This window comes from Scyliorhinus torazame, chromosome 3 (genome assembly GCF_047496885.1).
Source record: "Scyliorhinus torazame isolate Kashiwa2021f chromosome 3, sScyTor2.1, whole genome shotgun sequence".
NCBI lineage: Eukaryota > Metazoa > Chordata > Chondrichthyes > Carcharhiniformes > Scyliorhinidae > Scyliorhinus > Scyliorhinus torazame.
In genome coordinates, this window is record NC_092709.1 from 352641272 (window position 1) to 352666650 (window position 25379).

The 25379-nt window shown below is 53.7% G+C and overlaps 1 protein-coding gene across 1 annotated transcript in view; it reads right to left on the bottom strand.

Moving 5' to 3' along the window:
• Nucleotides 1-1731: 1731 nt before the first annotated feature.
• Nucleotides 1732-25379, bottom strand: part of tex261 (testis expressed 261) — a 24519-nt gene continuing 871 nt past the window's right edge. The window contains exons 2-6 of the mRNA XM_072497754.1: nt 22673-22752; nt 6193-6346; nt 5550-5617; nt 3005-3107; nt 1732-2236 (exon numbers count right to left, since the gene is read on the bottom strand). Coding sequence (XP_072353855.1) covers nt 2121-2236; nt 3005-3107; nt 5550-5617; nt 6193-6346; nt 22673-22752 — 521 coding nt within the window. The 3' untranslated portion in view covers nt 1732-2120. The remainder of the gene's footprint in view (nt 2237-3004; nt 3108-5549; nt 5618-6192; nt 6347-22672; nt 22753-25379) is intronic.

Sequence of the window (25379 nt, forward strand, 5' to 3'; positions counted from 1 at the left end):
CCCTCTGAACTAGTGACAGAGGATTGCGAGAGAGGGGGGAAGAGCATAGGGTGTCGATATATGCCGATGATTTAATGTTGTATGTGGGGAATCCATTGGACAGTATAGAGAATTATTGACTAGTTGGGGAAATTTGGAGCATTTTCCGGGTATAAATTGAATGTTGGGAAAAGCATGGTCTTCCCGGCGAATGCCCAGGGCAGTGTGTGAATATGGGAGCCTTGCCATTCAAGGTGGCCAACGTTAGGTGTCGGTACCTGGGGATTCATGGGGCGCAGGATTGGGCAACTACGCACAAGTGGAATGTGACAGATTTGATAAGAGGGGATCTGAAATGGTTTGGCGCCCTGCATCTGACCCTGGCGGGGAGGGTACAGGCGGTGAAATGAAATGAAAATCGCTTATTGTTACAAGTAGGTTTCAATGAAGTTACTGTGAAAAGCCCCTAGCCGCCACGTTCCGGCGCCTATTCGGGGAGGCTGGTTCGAGTGTGTTGCCAAGGGTTTTGCGTATTTTTCAATCCCTTCCAATTTTCCTCCCCAAGGCTTTTCACTGAAGGGTGGATAAATTGATTTCAGAGTTTGTTTGGGCAGGCAAGACACCGAGGGTCAGGAGAACCTTGTTGCAAAGGAAACGGGAGGGAGAGCTGGCACTTCCAAACCTGTTGCATTACTATTGGGCAGCGAATGCCAAGAAGTTGAGACGGTGGTGGTGGTGGGGGGTCAGACTGGATTCTGCGGGAGGACTCTTGAAGTGTGGCGAATCAGAGGACCCTGGCGACGTCCGCGATTCCCACAGGAGATATACGGGCAGCTCCGTGGTCGAGGCTGCAATTAAGATTTGGAACCAGTTTAGGAGGCACTTTAAACTAGGGCATATGTCAGTATCCAATAAGTGGGAACCAGAGATTTATACAGGGGCGGGGCAGGGGGGGGGGGTGGGAGAAGAGATGGATGGGAGGTGGTGAGGGGGAAGAGATAGAGAGTGCAAGTTTGTAGGGCTGTAAGAAGGCAAGAAAGGTTAAAGTTAGCGAGAGGGAATGAGTTTAGATACTGGGAGGTGTGGGACTTTGCGCAGACTATACGTTGTTGCTGGCTCCTGATGAGTGGGGGTGGGGGGAGATTTGGAGATATCTACGGGTTTTTTGGGAGAAGGGGACCTTGCTAGTGGAAAGGAAGTGGGAGGAAGGGTTGGGGATCGAGATGGGGTGGGGAGTTTGGAGCGTGCGAGGGCGAGCCTCATACAGTTTCAGGTGGTGCATAGGGTTCACATGCCTGGGACCTGCAGGAGTGCGTTTTTCCCCAGGAGTAGAAGATGCGTGTGAGCGGTGTGGGAGCAGGCTGGTTTAAAAGAGGGGGGGGGGGTAGGTGAATGAACGAACTGTATGCACCATGTTTATTTTGAGATGTTGTGTATGGAAGAAAATATATTTCAAAGCAAACATTTAAGAAGCGTTTACATGTGCACTTGCTATGCCAAGGCTATGGGGCGAGTGCTGGAAAATGGGATCAGAATGGTTAGGTGGTTGTTTCTGACTGGCGCAGTCTCAATGGGCCGAAGGGCCTGTTCTGTGCTGTCCACCACTGTGACTCGAGAACTAAAGGTCACGTTCTACCAACTGGAAAATGAATTCACAGAATGCAAGTACAGAGGGTCATCTTTGAAAGGAGCCGAGGGCGGGGGGGGGGGGGGGGGGCACTGTCTTTAAGTAGAACCAAAGTGAAATTTGCATTAAACTGAACAAGATTTACTGGAAGCATCAATGACCATATACAGTAATTATCCACTCCATTATAAAATGGCAAGGTTTACACGGAATACATCGCGTGGGGAGCTTCAACGGAGTCCTCTCCAAATGCAACAAGATTTGCTTTTTGTGGTCGTTTGAATGTTCTTCGAAATTCCAAAACCGGTGCAAAAATAATGTTTAAAATCATCTTCAAATGATATTTCTTCAGGGAGGAGAGGCCATATACAAAACAAAAAATAATCAAACAGTAATTCCAAATTAAACTCCAAGGCAGGAGCTGATCATCCTCCACGTTAGTAAAGTCTCTTGGTGTCTCTGCTCCACCCTGTCAGTTCTGTTAGTGCTGCTCAACAGACACACTTGGTGGCTGTCAGTATATCTTCTGTCGGCTGGGCAGGATTGCCTCTTTGATGAAGGTGAAGATCACCAGAATTCCCGATCTCTTGCTCCTCTTGCCCTTCGTGAAGTAGTTTGACACAACATCGTCTGTGGAAAATTAAGGAAACCTTAAAAGCAACCCTCTGACCCGCAAACCACTGCCCCAAACCGACCCCCTAACCCCTGCGCCCCTCCGATCCCCTAACCCCTGCGCCCCTCCGCCGCCCCTCCGACCCTCCTCCGCCGCCCCTCCGACCCCCCCCACCCGCGGCCCCTCCGACCCCCCCCACCCGCGGCCCCTCCGACCCCCCCCCACCCGCGGCCCCTCCGACCCCCCCCCACCCGCGGCCCCTCCGACCCCCCCCCCACCCGCGGCCCCTCCGACCCCCCCCACCCGCGGCCCCTCCGACCCCCCCCCCCCCCCCGCGGCCCCTCCGACCCCCCCCCCCCCCGCGGCCCCTCCGACCCCCCCCCCCCCGCGGCCCCTCCGACCCCCCCCCACCCGCGGCCCCTCCGACCCCCCCCACCCGCGGCCCCTCCGACCCCCCCCCACCCGCGGCCCCTCCGACCCCCCCCCCACCCGCGGCCCCTCCGACCCCCCCCCCCCCCCGCGGCCCCTCCGACCCCCCCCCACCCGCGGCCCCTCCGACCCCCCCGCGCCCCTCCGACCCCCCCGCGCCCCTCCGACCCCCGAACATCTGCACCCCTCCAACCTGACTCGCAAACCTCTGCGACAAACTAACCCTCCAAACCAACCCTTTCAACCTGAAGACCACTGCGCCAAACCACACCTCCGACCCACAAACCACTCGGCTGAACTAATTTCACAAATCAAGGCGTTGCCAGCGTTTAATGAGCCACGTTGCTCACACTCACCTCCATGCTGAATTGTGGATGGAAGGACATTCTCACCGGCAGACAGCGACACAAAGAAGGAGAAAGGGGCAACCCACAGACACAGTGTGAAGTAAGCCAGTACCTGACAGAACACAGAGAATGAGATGACTGCATAGCCAAATGATAAACTTGGCAATTGAACAGGTCGGTCAATGATGTCGCTCCCCCCCACACCCCCGCTGGCAAGCTGCTGCCCCCACACCCTAGTTGATTCAATTCTGTTGGCGGGGAAAGATTGGCTAGACACAATACGGGTTCCTCAGTGTCACAAAACAGCTCACACACTGCCACCCACATAAGGACATAACAGATTAGACTTCCCGGCCTGTCAAGCCAGCTCTACCACCCAACATGGCAGAGCATGGACTTCAACTCCACTTTCCCACCCGCTCCCCATATCCCTCGATTCAAACATCGGTCTATCCCAGCCTGAAATATATTCAACAATGGAGCCTCCACTACGGCCTAAGGGAGAGAACTCCAAGATTCACAACTCTTTGCGTGAAGTAATTCCTCCTCATCTGCCCCTCTATTTTTATACCAACGACCTTTTTTAAGCAGGTGAATAGGGTAATCTCTGCTTGTGTGGGCGGGTAAAACCCCACGAGTAAAGAAAGTGCTGTCGGAGGGGAGCCGCGCCGGGGGTGGGCGGGCGCTGCCAAACTTTAGGAACTATTACAGGGCGGCAAATATAGCCATGATTAGGAAGTGGGTAGTGGGGGGGGAGGGTCGGTGTGGGAGCGAGTAGAGGCAGCATCATGTAAGGGCACAGGTTTGGGGGCATTGGTAACGGCTCCTCTGCGGTTCTCGCCGACCCGGTACTCCACAAGCCCAGTGGTAGTGGCGGCTCTTGAGAGTTCGGGGGCAGTGCCGGAAGCATATGGGAGTGGAGGGAGCGTCGGTGTGGGCTCCAATTTGTGGCAACCACCGGTTTGTCCCAGGAAGGCTAGGTGTGGGGGGGGGGGGGGGGGGGGGGTGCTGTCTCGGAGGTGGCAGAGAGCAGGGATTGAGAGGCTGGGGGATTTATTTATTGATGGGAGCTTTCCACGTTTAGAGGATTTGGAGGAGGAGTTTGAATTGCCGGGCAGGAATGGATTTCGATGCAGATAAGGGAGTTTGCGCGAAGGCAGATTTCGACCTTTCCGCTCCTACCGCCACAGGAGATACAGGACAGGGTGGTTTCCAGAACGGGGGTGGGAGAGGGGAAGGTCTTGGATATCTAGAAAGAACACATGGAGTGGGAGGAAACTCAGATAGGTGAGCTAAAGAGTAAATGGGAAGATGAGTTGGGAGGGGAGGTAGAGGCGGGTCTGTGGGAGGATGCTCTGAGCAGAGTCAACACGTCCTTATCTTACGTCCTGATACAATTGAAGGTGGTTCACCGGGCACACATGATGGTGGCCCGGATGGGCTAGTTTTTTGGGATAGAGGACAAGTGTGTGAGGTGTGCAGGAGGGCCAGCAAACCATGTCCACATGTTTTGGGCTTGCCCAAAGCTTAGGGGTTACAGGCAGGGATTTGCGGATGTCATGTCAGGGTGGCACCGAGTCCAGAGGTGGCGATTTTCAGAGTGCCGGAAGATCCGGGAGTCCAGGGGGCGAGAGAGGCTGACGTTTTGGCCTTTGCCCCCTTGGTAGCCCAGAGACGGATCTTATTAGCGTGGAGGGACTCAGAGCCCCTAAAATCAGGGGTTAGTGACATGGCCGGGTTTCTTAAGCCTTGAGAAAATTAAGTTTGCCCTGAGAGAATTAACGTTAGGGTTTGTTCGGAGGTGGCAGCCGTTTATCGACTTCTTCGGAGAAAATTAAACTGTCAGCAGATTCAATATGGGGGGGGGGTAGGGGAGAGTTAGGATATTGTGTGTTTGGAGTAGGCGAACAGTGGGAGATGGAGGGGTGGGTTACGCACTGAACTAGGTTTACATTTGTATCTGTATCATTTATTTTTATCAAACCATAAATGCCTTAATAAAATAAAATTCTGCTTTTCTATTCTTACAATTAAAGTTAATAACTTTCCCACGTTATAATTCACCTGCCCTCTGGCAGCCCATTCACTTAACCTGCCTATATTTCTTTGCCGTCTCTCTGTGCCCTCCTCACAGCTATCATTTCCATCCAGCTTTGCACCATTAGAAAACTTCAGATACATTACTCTGGATGTCTGACTAATTAGCTGATAGATTGTAAAGAGGAGGCCCACCACTGATCTTTGTAACACTCCATTAGTCACAGCCTTGCCAACTTGAAAGCGCCCCGTTAATGCCTTCTCTTGGCTTCCTGTCTGTTCACCAATCCTCTATCCATGCTAATATATATTACCCCTACCGCCGTGAGCCCTGAGCTTGTGTGACATCTTATTGAACGCTTTTTGGAGATCCAAGTAGTCACATCTACTGGTTCCCCTCTTTCAGTATCTTACTGGTTGCATCCTTAAAAATTGAACACATTTGTCAAACACAATGCCCCCGTCATAAAGCCATGTTGCCGTTATCTGATCACAGTGCAGTGACTGCTCCCCTTACCTCAGCAAAGGGATAGTATTCCTCAGCAAAGTGTTGAAATGCCAGGTAATGGTTACAGACCACCAGCACTGTGGGGAACAAGTAAAACCACCATCAGCCCCCACAGATAGACCACATTCAGTATATCAATACACACGCAAGTCATCAATTAAACAATGTAAACCCGGAGTATGGCAATCATGGAGAGGGCCAATTGCTCGGTTACTGGAATGGAGCAGGGAGCGGAGGGAGAGGGTGGCACACCGAGGTGAGGGGGAGGGGCAAACCTAGTGACGAGGGGCAAACCTAGTGACGAGGGACGGGGAATACAGAGGGTGAAGAAGGAGGGGCAGATCGAAGGGTGCAGTGAATGCGAGGGACGGGACAGGAGAGGGACAGGCAGAACATGGGGGTGGGAGGAGTTGGCAGGTGGGACAGTTGTGGGAGGGGGCAGGGGGCTAAGGGGAGGGGCAGTCCAAGCAAGTTGGGGTGAGGGGAGTGGAAGGGTAGACTGATTGAGGGGTCTGCTGAAAATGGGAGAGACAGACCAAGTTTGGGGGAGGGAGGGTGCAAGGGGAGAGATAGACTGAATGACAGAGGGGGCACGGGGACATTTATCTCTACCTCAGGCGCAGTCACCTCGAGGAGTGGACAAGGTACTTACCACAGGACAGTATAAAATTGGGTGACGTCAGGAGGATGTATGGAAATGTCTGCAATAGGCCAAAGTAGACGAGGTTTGTGAAGAGTCCGACTCCAATCATTAATGCAGGAAAATTCTCAAAGAGGTAGAGACCAACCAGGACTCCGGTGGAGAACTGAGAATTGAAGATGAACAACTTTCATTTATATATTGCCTTTAATGAGGCAGTACAATCACAATACAGAACACAAGGGAAGCCAGTGGTGTAGTGGTATCGCCACTGGGTTAATAATCCAGAGACCCAGAGTAACGCTCTGGGGTCCCGGGTTCGAATCCCACCTAGGCAGGTGACAAAATTTGAATTCAATAAAAACCTGGAATTAAAAGTCCAACGATGACCATGAAACCATTGCCGATTGTCGTAAAAACCCATCGGGTTCACTCATGTCCTTTAGGGAGGGAAATCTGCTGTCCTTACCCGGCCTGGCCTACATGTGACTCCAGACCCACAGCAATGTGGTTGACTCTCAAATGCCGTCAGGGATGGGCAATAAATGCTGGCCCAGCCAGCGACGCCCACATCCCGTGAACAAGAAACCAACAAATAAATAAACCAGCCTTTCCAGTCACAGATCGGTGTCAAGTTTTCATATTGCACACAAACACCCCATCAACAAATCCCTCTATTCCTTTCTCCCTCATGTCTGCTATTCACCTCAGCTGTTACCTCTGATAGTGAGTGCACCCCCCCCCCCCCCCCCCCATTCTGTGGTCTCTCCTGAATTCCTCTGGATTTATCAGTGATTCTCTCATATTGATGGCCACTGATCCTGGTCCCCCCCACAAGTGTAAATAAATCTTCTCCAAGTCTACCCCATCAAACTCTTCCCTAATTTTAGAGATCTCCATCAGGTCACCCCCCCGCCTGCTCTTTGCTGGATTACGAGTCGGCAGCCTGTTCACTTATTGCTGATGGTTGTAACAACTTGGTTCTGGTGAAATCCATTCGGCACCTCAGGAGGCTCTGTCTTTTCTATAATAGGGTCAGTGTGCGAGTAATCCAGATGTGGTAACTCACCAATACATTTCGTGGAGGGAGTAAAGGGGCACCAAACAACTCCGGAACGTGGGCCGGAGCTCAAAAAACTCATCTTGTGATAAATACCACTCGGGTGCAGCACACAAAATATTAAATGGGCCAGAATATTGAAATCCTAGCCAGGTAATAACGACAATAAGGGACCACTGGCGGTGATTAGCAGAGTTTCAGATCGGTTAGGTTATGTACATCAGTCATTTTCAAAGTCAGGGTTGCGGGTGGGTCCACGGGCAGGTGAGGGTGAGCCACCCATCGCAGCGTTCCCGATCGCGGGAATTCATGCGCAACCGCCGCAGCAGCCGCTTTAAAAAATGCAGGCCGCGCACGCCTGCCCGCTCATCGCCGCGCACGCCTGCCCGCTCATCGCCGCGCACGCCTGCCCGCTCATCGCCGCGCACGCCTGCCCGCTCATCGCCGCGCACGCCTGCCCGCTCATCGCCGCGCACGCCTGCCCGCTCATCGCCGCGCGTGCCTGCCCGCTCATCGCCGCGCGTGCCTGCCCGCACATCGCCGCGCGTGCCTGCCCGCTCATCGCCGCGCGTGCCTGCCCGCTCATCGCCGCGCGTGCCTGCCCGCTCATCGCCGCGCGTGCCTGCCCGCTCATCGCCGCGCACGCCTGCCCGCTCATCGCCGCGCACGCCTGCCCGCTCATCGCCGCGCGTGCCTGCCCGCTCATCGCCGCGCGTGCATGCCCGCTCATCGCCGCGCGTGCCTGCCCGCTCATCGCCGCGCGTGCCTGCCCGCTCATCGCCGCGCGTGCCTGCCCGCTCATCGCCGCGCGTGCCTGCCCGCTCATCGCCGCGCGTGCCTGCCCGCTCATCGCCGCGCATGCCCCGAGTCCAGCGAGGAATTCCGCCTCCTCCTGATGTCAGCGCGCAGACCCAGCAGGAGGTTTTAATTCACTGCAGTCTTCCTGCCTGAAGCGAGGCAGAGAACAGGTCACGCGCCCCGAACACCGACGTCACGTACTCTGGGCGTGATTGCGATTCCGCCATTTTGTCAGCAGCAAACAAGCAGCAGGAGAGTAAAATTTAAAATGGATCATTTTGTAATAAGGAAGAGAGGGCCAGAGACACAAACAGGCCAGGATCTCACAACTAAACCGGGAGGGAGAGGCTCAGGAAAGTCTACAACAGGACAAAGCAGTGGTGGTGTGAGCTGCAGGAGTGTCCACAACAGGACAAAGCAGAGGCGGTGTGAGCTGCAGGAGTGTCCACAACAGGACAAAGCAGTGTTGGTGTGAGCTCCAGGAGAGTCCACAACAGGACAAAGCAGTGGTGGTGTGAGTTCCGGGAGAATCCACAACAGGACAAAGCAGTGTTGGCGTGAGCTCCGGGAGAGTCCACAACAGGACAAAGCAGTGGCGGTGTGAGCTGTTCAGGAGAATCCACAACAGGACAAAGCAGTGGTGGTGTGAGCTCCGGGAGAATCCACAACAGGACAAAGCAGTGGTGGTGTGAGCTGCTCAGGAGAATCCACAACAGGACAAAGCAGTGGTGGTGTGAGCTCCGGGAGAATCCACAACAGCACAAAGCAGTGGTGGTGTGAGCTGTTCAGGAGAATCCACAACAGGGCAAGGCAGTGGTGGTGTGAGCTCCGGGAGAATCCACAACAGGACAAAGCAGTGGTGGTGTGAGCTCCGGGAGAATCCACAACAGGACAAAGCAGTGGCGGTGTGAGCTGCAGGAGTGTCCACAACAGGACAAAGCAGTGGCGGTGTGAGCTGCAGGAGTGTCCACAACAGGACAAAGCAGTGGCGGTGTGAGCTGCAGGAGTGTCCACAACAGGACAAAGCAGTGTTGGTGTGAGCTCCAGGAGAGTCCACAACAGGACAAAGCAGTGGTGGTGTGAGCTGTTCAGGAGAATCCACAACAGGACAAAGCAGTGTTGGTGTGAGCTGTTCAGGAGAGACCACAACAGGACAAAGCAGTGGTGGTGTGAGCTCCGGGAGAGACCACAACAGGACAAAGCAATGGTGGTGTGAGCTGTTCAGGAGAGACCACAACAGGACAAAGCAGTGGTGGTGTGAGCTCCGGGAGAATCCACAACAGGACAAAGCAGTGTTGGTGTGAGCTGTTCAGGAGAGTCCACAACAGGACAAAGCAGTGGTGGTGTGAGCTCTGGGAGAATCCACAACAGGACAAAGCAGTGGTGGTGTGAGCTGTTCAGGAGAATCCACAACAGGACAAAGCAGTGGTGGTGTGAGCTGTTCAGGAGAGTCCACAACAGGACAAAGCAATGGTGGTGTGAGCTGTTCAGGAGAGACCACAACAGGACAAAGCAGTGGTGGTGTGAGTTCCGGGAGAATCCACAACAGGACAAAGCAGTGTTGGTGTGAGCTGTTCAGGAGAATCCACAACAGGACAAAGCAGTGGTGGTGTGAGCTGTTCAGGAGATTACACAACAGGACAAAGTGGTGGTGGTGTGAGCTCCAGGAGAGTCCACAACAGGACAAAGCAGTGGTGGTGTGAGCTGTTCAGGAGAATCCACAACAGGACAAAGCAGTGGTGGTGTGAGCTGTTCAGGAGGGTCCACAACAGGACAAAGCAGTGGTGGTGTGAGCTCCGGGAGAATCCACAACAGGACAAAGCAGTGTTGGTGTGAGCTGTTCAGGAGAATCCACAACAGGACAAAGCAGTGGTGGTGTGAGCTCCAGGAGAATCCACAACAGGACAAAGCAGTGTTGGTGTGAGCTGTTCAGGAGGGTCCACAACAGGACAAAGCAGTGGTGGTGTGAGCTCCAGGAGAATCCACAACAGGACAAAGCAGTGTTGGTGTGAGCTGTTCAGGAGAATCCACAACAGGACAAAGCAGTGGTGGTGTGAGCTGTTCAGGAGGGTCCACAACAGGACAAAGCAGTGTTGGTGTGAGCTCCGGGAGAATCCACAACAGGACAAAGCAGTGGTGGTGTGAGTTCCGGGAGAATCCACAACAGGACAAAGCAGTGGTGGTGTGAGCTCCGGGAGAATCCACAACAGGACAAAGCAGTGGTGGTGTGAGCCCCGGGAGAATCCACAACAGGACAAAGCAGTGGTGGTGTGAGCTCCAGGAGAATCCACAACAGGACAAAGCAGTGGTGGTGTGAGCTCCAGGAGAGTCCACAACAGGACAAAGCAGTGTTGGTGTGAGCTCCGGGAGAATCCACAACAGGACAAAGCAGTGGTGGTGTGAGCTGTTCAGGAGAGTCCACAACAGGACAAAGCAGTGGTGGTGTGAGCTGTTCAGGAGAGTCCACAACAGGACAAAGCAGTGGTGGTGTGAGTTCCGGCTGAATCCACAACAGGACAAAGCAGTGGCGGTGTGAGCTCCGGGAGAATCCACAACAGGACAAAGCAGCGGTGGTGTGAGTTCCGGCTGAATCCACAGCAGCACAAAGCAGTGGTGGTGTGAGCTCCGGGAGAATCCACAACAGGACAAAGCAGCGGTGGTGTGAGCTGTTCAGGAGAGTCCACAACAGGACAAAGCAGTGGCGGTGTGAGCTGTTCAGGAGAATCCACAACAGGACAAAGCAGTGGTGGTGTGAGCTCCGGGAGAATCCACAACAGGACAAAGCAGTGGTGGTGTGAGCTGTTCAGGAGAGTCCACAACAGGACAAAGCAGTGGTGGTGTGAGCTGTTCAGGAGAATCCACAACAGGACAAAGCAGTGGTGGTGTGAGCTGTTCAGGAGAATCCACAACAGGACAAAGCAGTGGTGGTGTGAGCTGTTCAGGAGAGTCCACAACAGGACAAAGCAGTGGTGGTGTGAGCTGTTCAGGAAAGTCTACAACAGGACAAAGCAGTGGTGGTGAGAGCTCCGGGAGAATCCACAACAGGACAAAGCAGTGTTGGTGTGAGCTCCGGGAGAATCCACAACAGGACACAGCAGTGGTGGTGTGAGCTCCGGGAGAATCCACAACAGGACAAAGCAGTGTTGGTGTGAGCTCCGGGAGAATCCACAACAGGACAAAGCAGTGGTGGTGTGAGCTGCTCAGGAGAATCCACAACAGGACAAAGCAGAGGCGGTGTGAGCTGCAGGAGTGTCCACAACAGGACAAAGCAGTGGTGGTGTGAGCTGCAGGAGTGTCCACAACAGGACAAAGCAGTGTTGGTGTGAGCAGTTCAGGAGAGTCCACAACAGGACAAAGCAGTGGTGGTGTGAGCTCCGGGAGAATCCACAACAGGACAAAGCAGTGGTGGTGTGAGCTGTTCAGGAGAATCCACAACAGGACAAAGCAGTGGTGGTGTGAGCTGCAGGAGTGTCCACAACAGGACAAAGCAGTGGTGGTGTGAGCTCCGGGAGAATCCACAACAGGACAAAGCAGTGTTGGTGTGAGCAGTTCAGGAGAATCCACAACAGGACATAGCAGTGGTGGTGTGAGCTCCGGGAGAATCCACAACAGGACAAAGCAGTGGTGGTGTGAGCTCCAGGAGAATCCACAACAGGACAAAGCAGTGGTGGTGTGAGCCCCGGGAGAATCCACAACAGGACAAAGCAGTGGTGGTGTGAGCTGTTCAGGAGAATCCACAACAGGACAAAGCAGTGGTGGTGTGAGCTGTTCAGGAGAGTCCACAACAGGACAAAGCAGTGGTGGTTTGAGCTGCTCAGGAGTGTCCACAACAGGACAAAGCAGTGGTGGTGTGAGCTCCGGGAGAATCCACAACAGGACAAAGCAGTGGTGGTGTGAGCTGTTCAGGAGAATCCACAACAGGACAAAGCAGTGGTGGTGTGAGCTGTTCAGGAGAGTCCACAACAGGACAAAGCAGTGGTGGTTTGAGCTGCTCAGGAGAGTCCACAACAGGACAAAGCAGTGTTGGTGTGAGCTCCGGGAGAATCCACAACAGGACAAAGCAGTGGTGGTGTGAGCTCCAGGAGAATCCACAACAGGACAAAGCAGTGGTGGTGTGAGCTGTTCAGGAGAGTCCACAACAGGACAAAGCAGTGGTGGTGTGAGCTCCGGGAGAGTCCACAACAGGACAAAGCAGTGGTGGTGTGAGCTCCAGGAGAATCCACAACAGGACAAAGCAGTGTTGGTGTGAGCTCCGGGAGAATCCACAACAGGACAAAGCAGTGATGGTGTGAGCTGTTCAGGAGAATCCACAACAGGACAAAGCAGTGTTGGTGTGAGCTCCGGGAGAATCCACAACAGGACAAAGCAGTGGTGGTGTGAGCTCCGGGAGAGTCCACAACAGGACAAAGCAGTGGTGGTGTGAGCTCCGGGAGAGTCCACAACAGGACAAAGCAGTGGTGGTGTGAGCTGTTCAGGAGAGTCCACAACAGGACAAAGCAGTGGTGGTGTGAGCTGTTCAGGAGAATCCACAACAGGACAAAGCAGTGGTGGTGTGAGCTGTTCAGGAGAATCCACAACAGGACAAAGCAGTGGTGGTGTGAGCTCCGGGAGAATCCACAACAGGACAAAGCAGTGGTGGTGTGAGCTCCGGGAGAATCCACAACAGGACAAAGCAGTGGTGGTGTGAGCTGTTCAGGAGAATCCACAACAGGACAAAGCAGTGGTGGTGTGAGCTGTTCAGGAGAGTCCACAACAGGACAAAGCAGTGGTGGTGAGAGCTGTTCAGGAGAGTCCACAACAGGACAAAGCAGTGGTGGTGTGAGCTCCGGGAGAATCCACAACAGGACAAAGCAGTGGTGGTGAGAGCTGTTCAGGAGAGTCCACAACAGGACAAAGCAGTGGTGGTGAGAGCTGTTCAGGAGAGTCCACAACAGGACAAAGCAGTGGTGGTGTGAGCTGTTCAGGAGGGTCCACAACAGGACAAAGCAGTGGTGGTGAGAGCTGTTCAGGAGAATCCACAACAGGACAAAGCAGTGGTGGTGAGAGCTGTTCAGGAGAGTCCACAACAGGACAAAGCAGTGGTGGTGTGAGTTCCGGGAGAATCCACAACAGGACACAGCAGTGGTGGTGTGAGCTCCGGGAGAATCCACAACAGGACACAGCAGTGGTGGTGTGAGCTGTTCAGGAGAGTCCACAACAGGACAAAGCAGTGGTGGTGTGAGCTGTTCAGGAGAGTCCACAACAGGACAAAGCAGTGGTGGTGTGAGCTCCGGGAGAGTCCACAACAGGGCAAGGCAGTGGTGGTGAGAGCTGTTCAGGAGAATCCACAACAGGACAAAGCAGTGGCGGTGTGAGCTCCGGGAGAATCCACAACAGGACAAAGCAGTGGTGGTGTGAGCTGTTCAGGAGAGTCCACAACAGGACAAAGCAGTGGTGGTGTGAGCTCCGGGAGAATCCACAACAGGGCAAAGCAGTGGTGGTGTGAGCTCCGGGAGAATCCACAACAGGACAAAGCAGTGGTGGTGTGAGCTGTTCAGGAGAGTCCACAACAGGACAAAGCAGTGGTGGTGTGAGCTGTTCAGGAGAGTCCACAACAGGACAAAGCAGTGGTGGTGTGAGCTCCGGGAGAATCCACAACAGGACAAAGCAGTGGTGGTGTGAGCTGTTCAGGAGGGTCCACAACAGGACAAAGCAGTGGTGGTGTGAGCTCCGGGAGAATCCACAACAGGACAAAGCAGTGGTGGTGAGAGCTGTTCAGGAGAGTCCACAACAGGACAAAGCAATGTTGGTGTGAGCTGTTCAGGAGAGTCCACAACAGGACAAAGCAGTGGTGGTGTGAGCTGTTCAGGAGAATCCACAACAGGACAAAGCAGTGGTGGTGTGAGCTGTTCAGGAGGGTCCACAACAGGACAAAGCAGTGGTGGTGTGAGCTCCAGGAGGGTCCACAACAGGACAAAGCAGTGGTGGTGTGAGCTGTTCAGGAGGGTCCACAACAGGACAAAGCAGTGGTGGTGTGAGCTGTTCAGGAGAGTCCACAACAGGACAAAGCAGTGTTGGTGTGAGCTGTTCAGGAGGGTCCACACCAGGACAAAGCAGTGTTGGTGTGAGCTGTTCAGGAGGGTCCACAACAGGACAAAGCAGTGGTGGTGAGAGCTCCGGGAGAATCTACAACAGGACAAAGCAGTGTTGGTGTGAGCTCCGGGAGAATCCACAACAGGACAAAGCAGTGGTGGTGTGAGCTGTTCAGGAGAATCCACAACAGGACAAAGCAGTGTTGGTGTGAGCTGTTCAGGAGAATCCACAACAGGACAAAGCAGTGGTGGTGTGAGCTCCGGGAGAGTCCACACCAGGACAAAGCAGTGGTGGTGTGAGCTCCGGGAGAATCCACAACAGGACAAAGCAGTGGTGGTGTGAGCTGTTCAGGAGAATCCACAACAGGACAAAGCAGTGGTGGTGTGAGCTGCAGGAGAGTCCACAACAGGACAAAGCAGTGGTGGTGTGAGCTGCAGGAGAGTCCACAACAGGACAAAGCAGTGGTGGTGTGAGCTGTTCAGGAGAATCCACAACAGGACAAAGCAGTGGTGGTGTGAGCTGTTCAGGAGAGTCCACAACAGGGCAAAGCAGTGGTGGTGTGAGTTCCGGGAGAATCCACAACAGGACAAAGCAGTGGTGGTGTGAGTTCCGGGAGAATCTACAACAGGACAAAGCAGTGGTGGTGTGAGCTGTTCAGGAGAATCCACAACAGGACAAAGCAGTGGTGGTGTGAGTTCCGGGAGAATCCACAACAGGACAAAGCAGTGGTGGTGTGAGTTCCGGGAGAATCCACAACAGGGCAAGGCAGTGGTGGTGTGAGTTCCGGGAGAATCCACAACAGGACAAAGCAGTGGTGGTGTGAGTTCCGGGAGAATCCACAACAGGACAAAGCAGTGGTGGTGTGAGTTCCGGGAGAATCTACAACAGGACAAAGCAGTGGTGGTGTGAGCTGTTCAGGAGAATCTACAACAGGACAAAGCAGTGGTGGTGTGAGTTCCGGGAGAATCCACAACAGGGCAAGGCAGTGGTGGTGTGAGTTCCGGGAGAATCCACAACAGGACAAAGCAGTGGTGGTGTGAGTTCCGGGAGAATCCACAACAGGACAAAGCAGTGGTGGTGTGAGTTCCGGGAGAATCTACAACAGGACAAAGCAGTGGTGGTGTGAGCTGTTCAGGAGAATCTACAACAGGACAAAGCAGTGGTGGTGTGAGCTGTTCAGGAGAATCCACAACAGGACAAAGCAGTGGTGGTGTGAGTTCCGGGAGAATCCACAACAGGGCAAGGCAGTGGTGGTGTGAGTTCCGGGAGAATCCACAACAGGACAAAGCAGTGGTGGTGTGAGTTCCGGGAGAATCCACAACAGGACAAAGCAGTGGTGGTGTGAGCTGTTCAGGAGAGTCCACAACAGGACAAAGCAGTGGTGGTGTGAGTTCCGGGAGAATCTACAACAGGACAAAGCAGTGGTGGTGTGAGCTGTTCAGGAGAATCCACAACAGGACAAAGCAGTGGTGGTGTGAGCTGTTCAGGAAAGTCTACAACAGGACAAAGCAGTGGTGGTGTGAGCTGTTCAGGAGAATCCACAACAGGACAAAGCAGTGGTGGTGTGAGCTGTTCAGGAGAATCCACAACAGGACAAAGCAGTGGTGGTGTGAGCTCCAGGAGAATCCACAACAGGACAAAGCAGTGGTGGTGTGAGCTCCGGGAGAATCCACAACAGGACAAAGCAGTGGTGGTGTGAGCTGTTCAGGAGAGTCCACAACAGGGCAAGGCAGTGGTGGTGTGAGCTCCGGGAGAATCCACAACAGGACAAAGCAGTGCTGGTGTGAGCTGTTCAGGAGAGTCCGCAACAGGGCAAGGCAGTGGTGGTGTGAACTGTTCAGGAGAGTCCACAACAGGACAACGCAGTGGTGGTGTGAGCTCCGGGAGAATCCACAACAGGACAAAGCAGTGGTGGTGTGAGCTCCGGGAGAATCCACAACAGGACACAGCAGTGGTGGTGTGAGCTGTTCAGGAGAGTCCACAACAGGACAAAGCAGTGGTGGTGTGAGCTCCGGGAGAATCCACAACAGGACAAAGCAGTGGTGGTGTGAGCTCCGGGAGAGTCCACAACAGGACAAAGCAGTGGTGGTGTGAGCTCCGGGAGAATCCACAACAGGACACAGCAGTGGTGGTGTGAGCTGTTCAGGAGAGTCCACAACAGGACAAAGCAGTGGTGGTGTGAGCTCCGGGAGAGTCCACAACAGGACAAAGCAATGGTGGTGTGAGCTCCGGGAGAGTCCACAACAGGACAAAGCAGTGGCGGTGTGAGTTCCGGGAGAATCCACAACAGGACAAAGCAGTGGTGGTGTGAGCTCCGGGAGAATCTACAACAGGACAAAGCAGTGGTGGTGTGAGCTGTTCAGGGGAGTCCACAACAGGACAAAGCAGTGGTGGTGTGAGCTGTTCAGGAGAGTCCACAACAGGACAAAGCAGTGGTGGTGAGAGCTCCGGGAGAATCTACAACAGGACAAAGCAGTGGTGGTGTGAGCTCCGGGAGAATCCACAACAGGACACAGCAGTGGTGGTGTGAGCTGTTCAGGAGAGTCCACAACAGGACAAAGCAGTGGTGGTGTGAACTGTACAGGAGGGTCCACAACAGGACAAAGCACTGGTTGTGTGAGCTCCGGGAGAATCCACAACAGGACAAAGCAGTGGTGGTGTGAGCTGTTCAGGAGAGTCCACAACAGGACAAAGCAGTGGTGGTGTGAGCTCCAGGAGAATCCACAACAGGACAAAGCAGTGTTGGTGTGAGCTCCGGGAGAATCCACAACAGGACAAAGCAGTGTTGGTGTGAGCTCCAGGAGAATCCACAACAGGACAAAGCAGTGGTGGTGTGAGCTCCGGGAGAATCCACAACAGGACAAAGCAGTGGTGGTGTGAGCTCCGGGAGAATCCACAACAGGACAAAGCAGTGGTGGTGTGAGCTCCGGGAGAATCCACAACAGGACAAAGCAGGCCACACCACCATTGATGAACAACCCATACAGAAATGTAAGATTGAACGACAAAGCAAGCGAGATCGTGAGGACCACGCAAGCTCAGCTGTCGTATTTAAGGTAAGCGAAGATGGTGGGTCACGAAGGCTGGACGGTTTGGGTGGCGGGTGCGGGGCGGTTTGGGTGGCGGGGGCTGGACGGTTTGGGTGGCGGGGGCTGGACGGTTTGGGTGCCGGGGGCTGGACGGTTTGGGTGCCGGGGGCTGGACGGTTTGGGTGGCGGGGGCTGGGCGGTTTGGATGGCGGGGGCTGGGCGGTTTGGGACGCGGGGGCTGGACGGTTTGGGTGGCGGGGGCTGGGCGGTTTGGGTGGCGGGGGCTGGGCGGTTTGGGTGGCGGGGGCTGGGCGGTTTGGGACGCGGAGGCTGGACGGTTTGGGTGGCGGGGGCTGGGCGGTTTGGGTGGCGGAGGCTGGACGGTTTGGGTGGCGGAGGCTGGACGGTTTGGGTGGCGGAGGCTGGGCGGTTTGGGTGGCGGGGGCTGGACGGTTTGGGTGGCGGGGGCTGGACGGTTTGGGTGGCGGGGGCTGGACGGTTTGGGTCGCGGGGGCTGGACGGTTTGGGTGGCGGGGGCTGGACGGTTTGGGTGGCGGAGGCTGGACGGTTTGGGTGGCGGAGGCTGGACGGTTTGGGTGGCGGAGGCTGGACGGTTTGGATCGCGGAGGCTGGACGGTTTGGGACGCGGAGGCTGGACGGTTTGGGTGGCGGGGGCTGGACGGTTTGGGTGGCGGAGGCTGGACGGTTTGGGTCGCGGGGGCTGGACGGTTTGGGTGGCGGGGGCTGGACGGTTTGGATCGCGGGGGCTGGACGGTTTGGGGTGGCGGAGGCTGGACGGTTTGGGTGGCGGGGGCTGGACGGTTTGGGTGGCGGGGGCTGGACGGTTTGGGTGGCGGAGGCTGGACGGTTTGGGTGGCGGAGGCTGGACGGTTTGGGTGGCGGAGGCTGGACGGTTTGGATCGCGGAGGCTGGACGGTTTGGGACGCGGGGGCTGGGCGGTTTGGGTGGCGGGGGCTGGACGGTTTGGGTGGCGGGGGCTGGACGGTTTGGGTGGCGGGGGCTGGGCGGTTTGGGTGGCGGGGGCTGGACGGTTTGGGTGGCGGGGGCTGGACGGTTTGGGTGGCGGGGGCTGGGCGGTTTGGGTGGCGGGGGCTGGACGGTTTGGGTCGCGGGGGCTGGGCGGTTTGGGTCGCGGGGGCTGGACGGTTTGGGTGGCAGAGGCTGGACGGTTTGGGTGGCGGGGGCTGGACGGTTTGGGTGGCGGGGGCTGGACGGTTTGGGTCGCGGGGGCTGGACGGTTTGGGTCGCGGGGGCTGGGCGGTTTGGGTGGCGGGGGCTGGGCGGTTTGGGTGGCGGGGGCTGGGCGGTTTGGGTGGCGGGGGCTGGGCGGTTTGGGTGGCGGGGGCTGGGCGGTTTGGGTCGCGGGGGCTGGGCGGTTTGGGTCGCGGGGGCTGGGCGGTTTGGGTCGCGGGGGCTGGACGGTTTGGGTGGCAGAGGCTGGACGGTTTGGGTGGCGGGGGCTGGACGGTTTGGGTGGCGGGGGCTGGACGGTTTGGGTGGCGGGGGCTGGACGGTTTGGGTGGCGGGGGCTGGACGGTTTGGGTGGCGGGGGCTGGACGGTTTGGGTGGCGGGGGCTGGACGGTTTGGGTGGCGGGGGCTGGACGGTTGCTAATCATGAGCCCACAGAAGAGTTTTTAAAAACACTGGTGTATAGAATGAGGGGGATCGAGGAGATTAAGAATCTTGAGTAGTCCCGATACCAGTCTTCATGCTGATTAACAAAGCAAAATAAAATGCTATGCCTGGAGATTATGAAATGATAATGATTATACGCAATTAACCGCAATTCACTCATTTTGTTCCAGTGCTGCTGGGGCCACTCTTGGGTAAAAGGGGTTTGAAAAGCGAATTGGATTTGGGTCTTCATTGACCAAATGGTCAAAAAGGCAATCTGCAGCAGACTGTAAAGTCAGACAGTTTTGTGAGAGAATTAAAAGATTAGCAAAAGTCCAGGGTCCAGATGTGGGTAGAGCTGAAACAAAATGGGCATGTACCAAGAACCCCATGTTTTCCTGCTGTGGCCAGGTAACGGAATTGACAGGTTTGTCAGCTGATCAGAGTCTGAATCGAGAAGGGGGCTGGGCTGGGCAGATAGCCAAAGGACATCTTTTATAATTGGGCCATTCAAATAATCGCCAGGTAATGATTAAATCCACCTCCATGAGCTACACCGTGTAAAAAACAAGCGGAGGTTCCCGGAGTATCAGAGGTTTATGTGCCTGATTGACTGACACTGGTACCCAGGGAATAATCACAGCTTCAATATAATACAGTATACAATAAACCTTGAGAGGATGCTGAAGGCGGGTTCGATCGCGTATTCAAAAAGTAACTGGATTGTTATCTGAAAAGAATGTGCAAGGTTACAGGGATAAGGCAGGGGAGAGGGACGAGGCAGAATTTTCTTTCAGAGCCGGTGCAGATTCAATGGGTCGAAAGGCCTCCTGCACAGTAAAGATTCTGTGGTAATGCTTTTCCTGGTGAACGTTGACATTACTGCATGTGCATCCCGTAACAGCCTCCCCGAACAGGTGCCGGAATGTGGCGACTAGGGGCTTTTCACAGTAACTTCATTTGTAGCCTACTTGTGACAATAAGCGATTTTCATTTCATGTGTCAAGTTTAATTTAGATTCAACAAAGCATAATCACCGTCACCAATGAAGGCTATCACTTTGAATCGTTTCAGAATTGGGAAGAAGGAATTTCTCATGGTGGTGCCCTAAACCCAACCATCAGATGTGGGGATGCTCGCTGATAATTGCACAACACTCCGCACCATTCGCGACTCCTCTGATAATGAAGCAGTCCATGTCCAAATGCAGCAAGACCTGGACAATATCCAGGCTCGGGCTGACAAGGGGCAAGTTACATTCACACCACACAAGCCCCAGGCAATGACCATCTCCTACAAGAGAGGATCTAACCACCGCCCCCTGACATTCAATGGCATTACCATCGCTGAATCCCCCACAATCAACATCCTGGGGGGTTACCACTGATCAGAAATGGAACTGCACGAGCCATATTAATACTGTGGCTACCAGGGCAGGTCAAAGGCTAGGTATCCTACGGCGACTAACTCACCTCCTGACCCCCCCCAAAGCCTGTCCACCATCTACAAGGCACAAGTCAGGAGTGCGATGGAATACTCTCCACTTGCCTGGATGAGTGCAGTTCCAACAACACTCAAGAAGCTCAACACCATCCAGGACAAAGCAGCCCGCTTGATTGCTCCCCCTTCCACAAACATTCAAACCCTCCACCACCGACGAACAGTGTCAGCCGTGTGCACCATCGACAAGATGCACTGCGGGAACTCGCCAAGGTTCCTTAGATAGCACCATCCAAACCCACGATCACTATTGTCTAGAAGGACAAGAGCAGCAGATACCTGGGAACCCCACCACCTGGAGGTTCCCCTCCAAGTCACTCACCACCCTGACTTAGAAATATATCGCCGTTCCTTCACTGTCGCTGGGGCAACATCCTGGAACTCCCTCCCGAACAGCACTGTGGGTGTGCCTACAGCTCAGACTGCAGCGGTTCAAGATAACAGCTCACCACTACCTTTTCAAGTCAGCGAGCAGTTGAAAAATAGACAGAGATTGGAGTTGAACAATCTCCATAGTAAATGGAGTTGAGCAAAATATTGGAATCATAATTGGCTAATTTATTAAGAGTTCTTTAAGGAAGACAAGCAACACGGATAAAGGAGAACCTGCAGATGTGGTGTACTTAACTTTCTAAAAGGTATTTGTTAAAGTGTCAAATCAGAGGTTAAGGGTGGCACGGTAGCACAGCGGTTAGCACTGTTGCTTAACAGCGCCGGGGACCGGGATTCGATTCCCGGCTCGGGTCACTGTCTGTGCGGAGTCTGCGTGTTCTCTCCACGTCTGCGTGGGTTTCCTCCGGGTGCTCCGGTTTCCTCCCACAAGTTCCAAGAGGCATGCTGTTAGGTGAATTGGACATTCTGAATTCTCCCTCTGTGTACCCGAAAAGGTGCCGGAATGCGGCGACTAGGGGATTTTCACAATAACTTCACTGCAGTGTTAATGTAAGCCTACTTGTGATAATAATAGATTATTAGTACTGCACAAATTAAGTGCTCATGGTATAGGAGGTGTAACACGTTAGCATGGATAGAGAATTGGTTAGCTACCGGAAAGCAGAGTGTAGGGATAAATAGGTCACATAATATAGAAAATACAGTGCAAAAGAGGCCCTTCAGCCCATAGACTCTGCATCAACACATGAAAAATGCCTGACCTACCTACCTAATCCCATTTACGAACATGCGGTCTTGAATATTATGACGTGCAAAGTGCTCATCCAGGTACTTTCTTTTAAAAAAAATTTAGTGTGCCCAATTTTTTTTTCCAATTAAGGGGCAATTTAGCGTGGCTAATCCTGCACATCTTTGGGTTGTGGGGGTGAAACCCACGCAGACATGGGGAGAATGTGCAAACGCCACACAGACAGTGACCCAGGGCCAAGATTCGAACGTGGGTCCTCAGCGCTGCAGTCCCAGTGCTAACCACTGCGCCACATGCCACCCATCCAGGTACTTTTTAAAGGATGTGAGGCAACCCGCCTCTCCCACCCTCACCAGGCAGGGCATTCCAGACCGTCACCACCCTCTGTTTTCCCTCAAATCCCCCCTAAACCCCTTGCCCCTCACCTTGAACTTGCATCCCCTCGTGACTGACCCTTCAACTAATGTCCCCTATCCACCCTGTCCATGCCCCTCACAATCTTGTACACCTCGATCAAATTGCCGCTCAAGTCTTCTCTGTTCCAACAAAAACAACCCAAGTCTATCCACCCCTACTGGCAAGGGGTCGCCTTCAGCGAGACTGGAAGGTCCCGCCAGCGAGAAAATCCTGCCCTGCACCTAGAGTATATTTTGGTCTCGTAATTTGAGGAAGATTCAAATGCACAAGTTTGTCAGATGGAGCATAATGGCATAATGTAGGGAAGTGTGAAATCGCACAGTTTGGCAGGAAGAATAGAAAAGCAGAATGTGATTGAAATGGAGAGACTGCGGAATGTTGCAGCCCAGAGGAATCTGGGTGATCTTGTACATGAATCATTAAAAAGCCATCATGCGGGTACAGCAAGTAATCAGTAAGGCAAATGGAATGTTGGAGTTTTGCAAGGGGAGTGGAACTAGGGAAGACTTGCTACAGCTGTATAGGGCATTGGTGAGAGCAGCAGATACCTGGGAACCCCAACACCTGGGAACCCCAACACCTGGGAGGTCCCCCCCCCCCCCCGCCCCGCAAGTCACTCACCACCCTGACATGGAAATATATCACCGTTCCTTCACTGTCACTGGGGCAACATCCTGGAACTCCCTCCCTAACAGCACAGTGGGTGTACCTACACCACATGGAGTACAGTGGTTCAAAATAACAGCTCACCCCCACCTCCGTCTCAAGGGAAATTAGGGATGGGCAATAAATGCCGAAACAGCGAGGCCCACATCCCTCAAATTAATTTAAAAACTCACCCATATCATGTATTTGATGATGCGGCTGGTAATGACTGTATATTCTTCGATTAATTCTGCCAAATAGTACAAGCCAGCAGCTGTTGATAGAGAGAAGCACATTTACACACTGGCAACCCACCTCAGGAAGAGAATCAGAGAAAGGACGAGGAGCTGGGCACAAAAGGTTCAACCAAAGAATCCCTACAGCGCAGGAGGCCATTCGGCCCATCGAGTCTGCACCAACCGTCTGAAAGAGCACGCTGCCTAGGCTCATTCCCCTACCCGACCACTGCAACCTACACATTCTTGGACACCAAGTGGAAATTTAGCACGGCTAATCCAACCTAACCCGCACATCTTTGGATTGTAGGGGAAACCGGAGCACCCGGAGGAAACCCACGCACACACGGGGAGAAAGTACAAACCCCACACAGTCACCCGAGGTCGGAATTGAACCTCAGGTGCTGCGAGGCAACAGTGCTAACCAAAGTGCCACTCCTTCAACTAAAATGCGCTGACAGGTAACTTAGGCTCTGAGACTGAATCCCCACTCTTAGAACAAAGAAAAGTACAGCACAGGAACAGGCCCTTCGGCCCTCCAAGCCTGTGCCGACTATGCTGCCCGTCTAAACTAAAATCTTCTACACTTCCGGGTTTCTTATCCCTCTATTCCCATCCTGTTCACGTATGTTAATAGAACAAATGATGCATATTACACACAAATTCCACAACCACTCATTCAGTCCTCCAGATGTTTATGCCCCTATTGCTCTTCATTTACCCCATCAGTACATCTCTTTATTCCTTTCTCTCTCTTGCGTTTATCTAACTTCAACTAAAATAAATCCAAATTTTTCACCTCATGTTGGCCTCCCTGGTGCCAGGGTCCAGGATGTCTCTGAACGGGCAGGGGGCATTCTGAAGGGGGAGGGTGAAAAGCCAGAGGTCGTGGTACATATTGGTGCTAACAACATAGGCAGGAAGAGTGACGAGGTCCTGCAGCAGGAGTTTAGGGAGCTAGGCAGAAAGTTAAAAAGCAGGACCTCAAGGGATGTAACCTCAGGATTACTCCCTGTGCCACGCGCCAGTGGGGCTAGAAATAGGACAGTGCAGCTCAACACGTGGCTAAACTGGTGGTGTAGGAGGGAGGGTTTCAGATATCTGGACCACTGGGAGCTCTGAGGGCAGGTATGACCTGTACAATATGGACGGGTTGCATCTAAACTGGAGAGGCATAAATATTCTGGCCGCGAGGTTTGCTAATGTCACGCGGGAGGGTTTAAACTAGTATGGCAGGGGGGTGGGCACGGGAGCAATAGGTCATAAGGTGAATTAACTGAGGGGGAACTGGAGAGTAGGGCCAGTTAGCCGGAGAGAAACAGCAGACAAGGGTGTGGTTGCTGATCAACGAGGGTCTGGTGGACTGAAGTACATTTGTCTCAATATATGAGAAGTGTAACAGGTAAGGCCAATGAACTTAAGAGCTCGGATTAGTACTTGGAACTATGATGTGTTGCCGTTAGAGACTTGCATGAGGGAGGGACAGGATTGGCAGCTAAACGTTCCAGGATTTGGATGTTTCAGGCGGGATAGAGGGGGATGTAAAAGGGGTGGAGGAGTTGTGCCACTGGTTAGGGAGAATATCACAGCTGTACTGCGGGAGGACACCTCAGAGGGCTCATACAGTGAGGCTATATGGGTACAGCTCAGGAATAGGAGGTGTAGAAGATTTTAGTTTAGACGGGCAGCATGGTCGGCGCAGGCTTGGAGGGCCGAAAGGCCTGTTCCTGTGCTGTACTTTTCTTTGTTTTGTTGGGGGTTTAACTACAGGCCTCCCAACAGCCAGCGGGAGATATGTAGGCAGATTTTGGCACGGTATAAAAGTAAGAGGGTTGTTGTGGAGGGTGATTTTAACTTCCCCTATATTGCCTAGGACTCACTTTGTGCTAGGAGCTTGGATGGGGCAGAGATTGTAAGGAGCATCCAGGAAGGCTTCTTGAAACCTTGTAGATAGCCCAACTAAGGAAGGGGCTGCAATGGACCTGATATTGGGAATGAGCCTGGCCAGGTGGCCGAAATTTCTGTAGGGGAGTATTTCGGAAACAGTAACCATAATTCAGTTACGTTTTATGGTACTGTTGGATAAAGAGTAGTCCTCGGGTGAAGGTGCTAAATTGGGGGAAGGCTAATTATAACAATATTCAGCAGGAACTGAAGAATCTAGATTGGGGCAGATGTTTGAAGATAAATCAACATCTGACATGTGGGAGGCTTTCATATATCAGTTGATAGGAATTCAGGACAGCACGTTCCTGAAGGATAAATATGGCAACTTCCGGGAACCTTGAATAACAAAGGATATTGTGAGCCTACTTCAAAAGTAAAAGGAAACATTTGGAAGGGCTAGAAAGCTGGGAACAGACAACGCCCGTGAGGAATATAAGGAAAGTAGGTGCGGGTTTAGCACAGGGCTAAGGAGCTGGCTTCTAAAGCAGACCAAGGCAGGCCAGCAGCACGGTTCAATTCCCGGACCAGCCTCCCCGAACAGGCGCCGGAATGTGGCGACAAGGGGCTTTTCACAGTAACTTCATTTGAAGCCTACTTGTGACAATAAGCGATTTTAATTTAATTTAGAAGGAACTGTAATCAAGAAGTGAGAAGGTTTAAAAGGGGTCACGAAAAATCATTGGCAAACAGGATTAAGGAAAATCCCAAGGCTTTTCAT